The 10,859-nt window shown below is 34.6% G+C and overlaps 2 protein-coding genes across 5 annotated transcripts; both read right to left on the reverse strand.

The window, feature by feature from the left end:
* Positions 1-1,200: 1,200 nt before the first annotated feature.
* LOC112100054 (TMV resistance protein N-like) lies at positions 1,201-4,179 on the reverse strand. 4 transcript variants are annotated; one of them, XM_024187683.1, is made up of 4 exons: positions 3,446-4,179; positions 3,102-3,339; positions 2,621-2,939; positions 1,641-1,668 (listed from the first exon to the last, which is right to left on the reverse strand). In XM_024187683.1, the coding sequence occupies exons 1-3, from the start codon at positions 4,169-4,171 to the stop codon at positions 2,836-2,838; spliced, it is 1,068 nt and encodes a 355-aa protein (XP_024043451.1). In that variant the 5' UTR covers positions 4,172-4,179; the 3' UTR covers positions 1,641-1,668; positions 2,621-2,835. The 4 variants fall into 4 exon arrangements, with proteins under 4 accessions (XP_024043449.1, XP_024043451.1, XP_024043448.1 ...); XM_024187681.1 differs by lacking the exon at positions 1,641-1,668 and adding an exon at positions 1,201-1,454 and having other exon boundaries at positions 2,621-3,339; XM_024187680.1 differs by having other exon boundaries at positions 2,621-3,339.
* LOC18050039 (TMV resistance protein N) lies at positions 4,178-6,654 on the reverse strand (the record flags this gene model as incomplete). The annotated part of the gene is made up of 4 exons (XM_024187150.1): positions 6,360-6,654; positions 5,151-6,243; positions 4,771-5,058; positions 4,178-4,672 (listed from the first exon to the last, which is right to left on the reverse strand). Coding segments are annotated over exons 1-4 (2,055 nt in total), but the record flags the coding sequence as incomplete, so codon positions are not given.
* Positions 6,655-10,859: the final 4,205 nt, after the last annotated feature.

Consider the following 10,859-nt stretch of genomic DNA (forward strand, 5'->3'; position numbering starts at 1 on the left):
ATACGAAGACTCAAAACTTTTCAACCTCCATCATTAGGAAGATCAACTATTCTAGCTATATGCAGTGTTTTTTATGAACAAGATCAATTTCAATAATTTATATAAACTGATTAATCAATTTTGATTAGTCAATTTTGATCACTAATTATTTATAACCAACAATTTGTTTAACATTAAAGAAAGAATACACTGACGGCTGATCCAAAACTCTATTATTTTATCCACGTGTAATGTTGAATTTCTCAACTAATATGTCATTCATCCATTAAATAATTGAATAGAGTTATATGATCCCACAAAGTACCTGAGTTTTCACCATTGTTCTTCCTGGGAGTCAGATTTCAGCATAGCTATTCCTAGACGTAAGATTCCGGAGAGGTTCGACTATCCGAATGAGGGATCTTCAATAACAATAAGTCCTCCAGATTCATACGATAAGAAGAAGATGGTTGGATATGCTATTTGCTGTGCGTTTCATGTTAATAAACATTCACATCCTGTCAGAGGCAAACATAAACATCACTACCACTACCACATGAAAGCTGATCAGATAGAAGCTCGTATACATTATATTCTTGATCTTCAACAGTGCAATAATCTTGACTGGAAGTTTGGATCTGACCAAGTTTAGTTGTTTCAAACTAGTTCGGGATTGAAGGTGAAGAAGTGTAGTCTCCATCCAGTTTCCATACACTCGGGACACTCGGGATTGAAGCTGAATGGAGTCTCTCTACTGTTTATAATCTTGATTATTACTGAAGTTGCTGTTGAGCATGAATTCCTCAAGGTGGTTCTGAATGTATCTCTGATTTCATTCCAACTGAAGGTTCCTATTTATTCTGTGGACAGAAATAACTCAACAAGTATTGCTTCAATCCAAAGTGCTACGCTTCCCAGCAAAATTCTAGTGCTGATACGGACATGTATCTGTAGTCTGCAGACTTGCTACAAGTTTCAGTTGCTCTGTGTGTGCGTTTGTGTACTATGCTCAACTTCTTAGATCTTCCGAGGATGTTTACATGTAGGTATATTGTTGAGTGTTCATTTCCCTAATGTTTATTTGCTTTTACTGCTTATTTTCTTATAATTCCCATTGATTGAATTCGGCTAAAACAGTGTTTGGTTATAGAGAAAATGAAATTGAAAGTGACGGAAAATGTATTTTATTCAATCATAGCATACGTAACAATGTGTACAGAATCTACAGATCACTCTACTTATACTACAAGATGGATACAAGAATCTAGTAGCTAGATTGTTCTGGAATCTTCATGCGTGGTTAAAGGCTACTGAATCAGTTATAACCAACTTGACAGCTCAGCATAACTAATTCTCAGCTGGTATACTAAGCTACATGCTAAACCACCAGCCTTATCATGTTCTTCCATCATGCTCTGTAAACTCTGCATAACACCATATCAGCATCACTACATAGCACCATCAGCTCAACATCACTGCACAACATCATCAGCATCATCAGATACTCCTAACACCCATAATATATTTGAGATTGACACAACAAACCTTATCATCTTTATATTCTTTCTATAGAAACTCCTGGCCCTTAGATTAATCTTTTCCACAGCATAAATTTTTATGCATAAGGCTCAAGAGCATTCGAGAGAAACAGAGTGAAAAGGCTGGCATTTGTTGACATACTCTCTAAAACTGAAAAGGCCAAACCGTTGTTACCAAGCAATTTCAAGCACTGTGCACAGCTAATATGTGAGAACTTTGACTCACATAATTTAAATGCCTCCGATTGCATAGGCTATATAAAAAAATTCAAACAGATTCAATAAGCTAATCTAATTTCTTTGTTATTCATTCATAGCAATGCAATTCATGAACTATGACACCAGCCCCTTCAAGTGTACCAAAAAACTCACCCTAATTGGCTCCGAATCTGCCAACTTTTGCACAAAAAGAAGGGAATTGATAGTTAAGTTGTCATGTTATTTAAGTTCGAAAGAACTCTGAGTCATTTTGAATCCCTGGATTGAATTAAAAATTAAGTTATTCTTGTAGTAAAATTAGTGGCTTTCAGTTAAGCTTCTACCAAATTATGCACTATTTACAAAAATGAGAAATTTATGAGAAGAAATATAATAAGAATTCAACAAAACAGAAGATTTGTTTCAATCCTTAATTTTCAACTCATGAGAAATCAAAAAATTCAAGGCTTTAAAAAAAATACACACACACATTCGCTAAACTTTACATGCTTTCTTTTTCTTCTCATTTCTTCTCACTCTAGTGCAGTTCTAATTCCACATCTTCTCACAAACCAAACAACAAAAACGAAAAAATATCAAATAAGAAACACTTGCAACAATCACAACAACTGCTTGATTTTATCAACAGGGCAAAAGCATAGGATTATCTCGATCAAAATCCATGTTCACTGGAATTTGGAATTATTAACAAACATCAAAGAAATTCAAGTGAGGAGCCAAGCTAATAGAGCAGTAATGCTATTTCAATTCATGAAGGCACATTCTTAAACAACTATAGGTACTCTTTGCTTTTGATCCAAGCAGAGGATTTCTGGTAATTTAACATCAAATGTTTTTCGATAAGGAGATGCAATAAATAAATAAAATTAATGTAAATGAATTACCAAGTGCAAAGAACATGAACTGAATTTGAAGATGAATGCTTATCGATGAATTCAGAGAATAAGCAGGCTTCTGCATTAAATTTTTCAGGCTGTGGTTCCTCATCAACAGAACACCATTCCCACTCTTCAAGCCCAAATATTCATTCACACTTCACCTTGACGTTGTGGCTACAAGTATCTTTGATCAAACAGAATCGGGATAGAATTCATTCATATTATAGGCAGTGTAGTGAGTGAGTCCATTGGTTTCTTATTTGGTTGAAGAACTCAACTTTGTGCCTATAAATGGGATGGAAACCACATCTCTTCACCTGCAACCCTGAGCCAGACACAGGCCGAAACGACAACTCAATGAGATTATTATCAAAACGCCAATTGCTATAATAGCATTTTTTAAGAGACAAGTAGAGTAGCCAAAGATGGCCTGACTCTGCTTCAGCAAATTTCTCTCTGAACTCGATTGAATAACTGGTAGAAGAACCTTTCATCTGGCAGTTCAATTGATGTGTGGGATATGAACGCCTTGTTTGGATACCAGGGGAATGTTCACGGACATGAAAGACGCAGCAGACGGCATATCCCAGCGCCTTATTCTTACAATATAAATTTGAAGGCATTATGAATTTTATTGAAGATCCATCATTCTGATGCATGAACCACTCTGGAATTTCACTTCCTGGAACAACTATACCAAACTTTTGCATTGGGCGTGACACTGCCTGTAACCGAAAAAAGGGGGATAAAAAAGGAGCCCATAAAAATGCATCATTTTTAGGCATAATTTTTTGCACAAATGAGAGAGGAGAGAGAGAGAGAGAGACTGACCTCAAGATACTCTTTTAGCATTGAAAATGCCAAACCATCGTTGCTGAGCAATTTCAGGTTGTCTATACAACTAATTGAAATGTACTCCGATTTGCATAATTTTAAGGCATCTGATAATTTTTCCAATGAAGCACAACCATTTACTCCGACTTCTTTTATGTTGGGTGGAAGTTGCGGCATAGATTGTAGTCTTTTGCAATCTTCCAACTCTAGTTCTTCAAGATTAAAAAGACGGTTAATGCTTGCTGGCGCTGTAACGAAACTGTTTTTACTCAGATACAACTCTTCTAACGACCATAAGTTGCCAATATCATTTGGTATTGCTCCTTCCCCTAGATCACAGTCACTGAGGTCCAATTTCCTTAAAGACCACAAACCTGACAGAGAAGGAAGCCTCAAAGCGGTAGGATCTGAACAGCTTCGCTTCAAACTAATGGGGGAGGGCAGATACCATGATGATGATACTGGTGGTCCTTTGCACCCGCTTAATTCTAGCACCTCCAAGCTTTCTACTTTCCCCAAGTTCTCTGGCACATTTTTAAGTTTGGAGCAGCCAGAGAGATACAACTTTTTAAGAGACTTCAGACCGTTAATAGTACACGGAAGACTCAAGAGATTTTTGCAATCTCTCAAATTCAACAAAACAAGACCAGAGAAAAGTTCAATTGATATAGGCAATCCTCTTATGGCAGTTCCTTCCAAATGAAGCTCCAACACATGCTCCATATTTGTCATGATCTCTGGGAAATTTGAGAATTTCAATAGGCCAGAAAGATTCCAAGTTGGATGATATTTTAGAGCGCTTATATTTCTTGGAAGACGCTCAAGTTTATTACAGCCTTCCACATTTAACTGAACAAGTCCAGATAGAAGTTCAAATGGTAATATTGGTAGTTCTTTAATATCGGTTCCATCCAAAAGAAGATCTGACAGACACTTCATACTACCCACAATCTCTGGAAAGTTCTTCAATTTCAAGCAACCAGAAAGTACAAGTATTTTTAGAGATTCCATAAAAATCTTGCCCGGAAGAGTCGTGAGACTTGTACAGTCTTTTAGATTCAATAAAGTAACCTTCTTGTGAAGTAGCAATGTTGGGTGAATGTCACACAATCTTGTACATCCTCCAAGATCCAGCTCCTCTAAACATGGCATCCCTGAGAAATCTGGCGTTCTGATCAGATTTTTGGATTTGCCAAGTCTCATGAATTTCAAATTGCTTAAAGGCTGTTCAAAAACAATGATTTCAGCAATTTTTCAGGGGATGAATGATAACTCTATCAACATTTATTCACGGGAAAAAAAATAAATGAAATAAAACTTACTTTGATTCCATTCCACATTTGTTCGATGTGACTGTAACACATGTTAAGTTCAACAATTTTATCCGGTTGAAAATTTGATGGCAAGGATTTCAGAGGATATCCAGGCCATTCAAGTAACCGTAACTCATTGGAGAGATATTCAAGGCCTTCAGGAAGTTGCACTTGCACATTACGGATAAGAAGCATTCTCAGGTTAGTCATCTTCAAAAATGTATTAGAACTTGCTCTGAAATGCACTTCTGCTTCTGCAGGGAAGTTGAGATATATGACTTCAACAGTTTCAGATCCCTGAAAGTTAAAAAAGTAAAGAATAAGCAAAGATAAGAATGTGAATGGGTTGAAATCTTAGAAGTACATGTTTTTGACTTATCATTGCTTACTGTGTTTCTTGTTAACAGCTGACGTACATCTGCTTCCTTCCACAATCTGCTACGTTTCCCAGGATCTTCAGGGCATTGTCTCTTAACAATTTGTTGACCCATTTCTCGTAAAAAATCGTGCATCCATAGTTGATTGTTGGATAAAACCTCTATGAGAGATTTATCAATAAGAACCCTTATTCCAATAACTGGGTCAAAATCACAGTAATCAAGAATTTTTGTTACATAATCTCTATTCTCCCCTCGATGAAAGCACGCAATGTCAAGAAATATTTTCTTCTCTGTTTCTTTAAGCCCATCAAAACTTATTTGAAGTATATCCAAGATTTCATTTTCTGAATCTCTTTTCAGTCTCTTTACTGCGCTTTGCCATTCTTTTGTTGTTTTACCATATAAAAAGGATCCCAAAACTTTGAGAGCTAATGGAAGACCACCTGAATACTTTGTAACCCATTCAGACAGCTGCTCATATCCTTTCTTAGGCTGATGGGTTTTGAAGGCTTTTTTACAAAATAATTGAAGAGCGTTATCATCATGTAGTTCCCTGAGCTTATATACTTCATCTACTCCATGCGTCATCAACAAATGCTTATCTCTCGATGTTATTATGATCCTGCTGCCAGGACCAAACCATTCACGCTTTCCAGCTAAACATTCTAATTGCTTGATATCAACTACATCATCGATAAGCAAAAGAACCTTTTTGTGGTGCAGCCTACTTCCTATGATGTTGATACCATCATAAACATTCCATATGCCATTATTTGGAAGCTTTAGTAACTGGGAAAGGAGTTGCTTCTGTAAAGAGATCAGGCCGCCTTCTTTTGAAATTTCTCTAACATTGGCAAGAAAGCTACTTCCTTCAAACTTATGAGAAGTCAAGTCATAAACAACCCTTGCAAGGGTTGTCTTCCCTATACCTCCCATACCGCATATCCCTATCATGCGAACATAATTAGATCCTTTATCCATGAGAAGCCTCAGATTCTTCAAGTGTGAATCTATTCCTACTAGATTCTTAAGAATCCCTGATATTATAGGACTTTTACTTGATATCACCTTGACAACCTCCAAAATAAATTCAGACTGATTCCTGCAGCTTGCAAAAGATTAAGAAAACATTGGTGTTGTTGAATTAAAGTGAGTGTAAACATAGTTTCAAATCAAATCTATTATAGGTAATTAATCTTTGAGAATAAGAAAGACTACCTGTCCTTCAATTCCCAGCCACAGATATTAGCCACTTCTTTCAAAGTATCTCTCCACTTTTGCACCTTTTCTTTATTCTGAGCAAGAATTTCTTCATGTCGAGCAAAAACTGCTTCAAGAATTCCTGACTGTTTCCTTACATCAGTTGGTTCCACATCATAGAAAATTGGATAAACCATTTGTTGATGATTTTTGTTTTTGCATTCAAGAATATGAACAAGTTCGTCCAAGCACCATGTCGAACAAGCATAGTTTCTAGAGAAAACAATAATTGAAATTTTTTATTCTTCAATTGCTTTAAAGAGTCCAGGTGAAATGGATTCTCCTCTCTCAAGTTCTTTGTCATCCCTGAAGACTATGATTCCCTTCTGATCCAAAGCAGTGTACAAATGGTCTGTGAAATTTTTGCGGGTGTCTACTCCTCTGAAACTTAAGAAGACGTCATATTTCCAGTGAGGAAGAGGATAAGGAACAAAAGGAGAAACTTTGTGGATGCTCATGATGCGAGCAATTGACGCCACGACAGTCGCACTCTAAGTCCCTAAGAACTAATTTAGAATTAGATGCTGTATCAATGCCGAATTGAAGAAGACTTAAAACCTGCACTGCCAACTTTCCTGTCCAAGAAACACACACTACCTGCAGAGTTGGAACCAGTTTTTATGTCTTGGCAACAAGAGAATGAAATTTCCTCTAAATTGATTTTTTGGAATTATGTGAAAAAATTAATTATATAAAGAGTGCTTTTGGGATAGGGGGTGGATATTTAAGCTACAACATAAAAATATTTGGTAAATACTAATTGTTGTAACTTAAAAATTATATTGATATGATTTTTCACTTATATGATAAAAAATTCATTATATCTCTAATAATTTTATCAAAATTATTATTTAAAATTTATATTTATTATATATTATTAACTTTTGTTTCATAATTACAATTTTTTTCATAGCTGCTGTAGTTTAAAAGCTACAATATCTCAATTCCAAATAAGATTAAAATATGTCACAAAAAACATACATATAAAAGTTCAAAAAATAAGCTGAAAATACAAGACACATGCAAGTATTTGACCACAGTTAGATGAATTTTTACGTTGTTTCAGTGAAATTAATGAGAAGATTTTATGTGTTCTAGTTAATTTTTACTCTTTTAGTCCTTTGTATGCCGACAAGAAGTTTATTTTAAGTACCTAAGAATTAATTAAAAATATCTTTAAAATAGTTCATAAAAATACTGCACTAAACGCATAAAATTCGATGTCGAACTTAAACCTAGCAAAGCTGAATTAAAGAGCCGAAACCCACACTAATTGCCAGCAATGTTGCAATAAGTTTTGAGCCTTGGAAGCAAGAGATCAAAACTTCCTATTAAATTGAATTATGTGAGAGACTAATTACACAAATACAAGAGACATGTAAATATAAAACTGTCAGAAAACTTACTGCTCAGAGCTTGTTAGAAGTTGGAACCACCGCTGAAAAATGACGAATTTTCACTTTGATTACAAATTAAGTCTGTTTCAACGAAATCAATGAGAGGAATCTTTCCCTAGGCCCTCAACCTTCAAACCAATCCTGGTACAGTCCTTGCCTACTGAATCTAGAGTCTCAGAGCTTCTTGATCAAAATCACCAATGGAATGAAACAATGATCAATCAAAACTTTGCAAAGGAAGATGCTGAAATCATAAGGAATATCCCTTTACCGAGAACTCCTCAAGAAGATATGGTGATATGGCATTATGATAAGAAAGGTATATACTCAGTAAAGAGTGGATATCAACTAACTCTCAAAATTAAGTTCTCTGAATCTCCAGCCGGATCTACAGGAGCTCCACAGGGCTGGCAACATATTTGGAGGCTAAACTTACCAGAGAAAATTAAGATCTTTGTGTGGAAAGCTGCAAAGAACCTGCTGCCAACGGCAGAAAATCTGTGGAGAAGGAAAGTGCCGAAGGAACCGACATGCCATTTATGCAAAGCGGGTTGTGAAGATGGTTTCCACGCCTTGATGGAATGCAGAGTGGCTCGGAGAATCTGGAAATGTACTCACTTGGAGAATGAGGTGAAGAGCGTCATTAGAGAAGACATGCTTAGTGTCATGATTGGGACTATGAATAATTGGGCTAAGTCTGAGGTAGATTACGTGGCCACGATTTGGTGGGTTGCTTGGCATGCTAGAAGCAAACTCCTTTTTCAAGGAAAAAAGTTAGATCCATTAGGGTCAGTGGCTAGGGGCAAAGCAGTTATGGAAGTGTATCAGGCTCAGCAGGCTAAAGAACGGGAGAGCCATGGAAATACAGTAGAGGGAAAGATGCAGATATGGACTCCACCACCAAACAACAAAGTGAACGTCAATGTTGATGCAGCAGTCGAAGAAGATAGGAAGAGTGCAGGCTTGGGCGTGGTCATCAGAAATCATCGAGGGCAAGTGTTAGCAGCAGCAGTAAAAAGCATGAATTTCCAGGGGAACGTAGCTATAGCATAAGCTCATGCTGTCAAGTCGGGTATGGAGGTAGCCAAGGATCTTAGTCTGTCAAATGTGATTATAGAGACCGACTGCAAAAATGTAGCTGACTTAGCAAATAAGAAAGTTAGCAACAGGACAGAGATTTGGTGGACTATATCAGACATCCACAAGAGCACACAAGATTTCCAACTGATATCTTTCCAACATGTTCCAAGAAAGTGTAATGGTTTTGCTCATTTTTTAGCTAAAAGAGCTTTGTGTAGCTCAGAATCTGTTATCCGGAGAAACAATTTACCAGCTGATGTTTTATGTATGGCTGAAAGTTTAGTTTAATGAAAGGTTTACTTTCTTTTTAAAAAAAAAAAAAGAGGAATCTTTCATGTGTTCTAATTAATTAATAATTTCATCCTCTTATGCTTGCCAACTGCAAGTCTAGTCAAACATGTCTTTAATAATTATTAGTACTTTATTAAAGATCTTTTAAACATAGTTGCTTTTTCTCGAATGAAGTCTTAAACATAGTTGCTTTTTCTCGAATGAAGACAATCTTGATGAGACTTCAATGAGTTGACCTACCATGCAGCCCTGTATCTCATACAGCGCATGCATGCAACTGGTACAACCGGTTTTTACGGATAATATACTGAAAATTATATTTTTATTTGTTTTTAATGTAAAAAAATTATGAAAAAATTAGAAAAAAGATTAAAATTGTAATTAAATGAGGAAAAAGATTGTAATAATTTAAAATTTAAAAATATTACAAAAAATATATAAAAAATATTAACATATCACAAAATGGTTATATTCCTACTTATTTTGTTACATTCCAATATTTATAATGCATATTTCAAGTTTATTTTTTAAATTTCTATTTTTCATGGTTATTTATCTAAATTTTGGTACGTTGTTTCAACTCGCTTTCCCACTAGTTTTTGGTTTCATATATCCACTTTTTTCATTAACTTCCAGTTTTTTAGGTGTATATTTCAAGTTTATTTTTATATCTCTGTAATGTATTAAATTTTATTTATTTTTTGGTAAATTGTTCCGATTTATTTTTCTACCACTTTTTGGTTCTATATTCCCACTATTTTTATTGAATTTTAATATTTTGGGTAAATATATCAAGTTCAGTTTTTAGATCCTTACTTCTCATTTGAATTTATTAAACTCTTGGTAAATCATTTCAACTTTTGGGTTAATTTTTTCAACTCTTGTTCGTACCATTTTTTAGTTCTATATTCCTACTCTTTTTATTGAATTCTAAAATTTTGTTTGGATATTTCAAGTTCAATTTCTAAATCCCTACTTTTCGTTGGAATTTATCAAATTTTTAGTAAGTTGTTTCAACTCATTTTTCCATCAGTTATTAGTTCTATATTTCAAGTTTTTTCATTAAATTTCCAGTTTTCAGGTTGATATTTCAAGTTTATTTTTTAATCTCAATATTCTATTAGACTTTATCTAATTATTACTAAGTTGTTCCAACTTATTTTTCCACTACTTTTGGTTCAATATTCCTACTATTTTTATTGAATTCCAATATTTTGGGTAAATGTATCAAATTTACTTTTTAGATCCCTACTTCACGTTTAAATTTATCAAATTATTGTTAAGTTATTTCAATTTTTGGGTTAACTTCTTCCACTCTTATTTTCACCACTTTTTGGTTCTATATTCCAACTATTTTCATTGAATTCTAACATTTTGCTTGGATATTTCAGGTTCATTTTCTAGATCTCGACTACTTGTTAAACTTTATCAGATTTTTGTTAACTTCTTCAAACTTTTAGGTTATGCTCTTCAACTCTTGTTTCCACTATTTTTTTGTTCTATATTTCTACTCTTTTTACTTAATTCCAATATTTTTGTGAATGTTTCGAGTTTATTTTTTGATCCTTACTTCTTGTTGGATTTATCAGATTTTTTATAATTCTTTCCGAGTTTTAGGTTAAGCTCTTCAACTCTTTTAACCGCAACTTTTTGGTTTTATATTCCTACTCTTTTCATTGAATTCCAATAT

This window comes from Citrus clementina, unplaced genomic scaffold, assembly GCF_000493195.1.
Source record: "Citrus clementina cultivar Clemenules unplaced genomic scaffold, Citrus_clementina_v1.0 scaffold_3, whole genome shotgun sequence".
Taxonomy (NCBI): Eukaryota; Viridiplantae; Streptophyta; class Magnoliopsida; order Sapindales; family Rutaceae; genus Citrus; species Citrus x clementina.

Excerpts from the sequence above, each read along its gene's own strand:
- LOC112100054 (XM_024187681.1), bottom strand. The coding sequence starts at position 4,171 with ATGGAGCATGTGTTGGAGCTTCATTTGGAAGGAACTGCCATAAGAGGA. Across the intron at positions 3,340-3,445 it reads TGCTAAAAGAGTATCTTGAG|GCAGTGTCACGCCCAATGCA; the intron begins GTCAGTCTCTCT and ends TTTCGGTTACAG.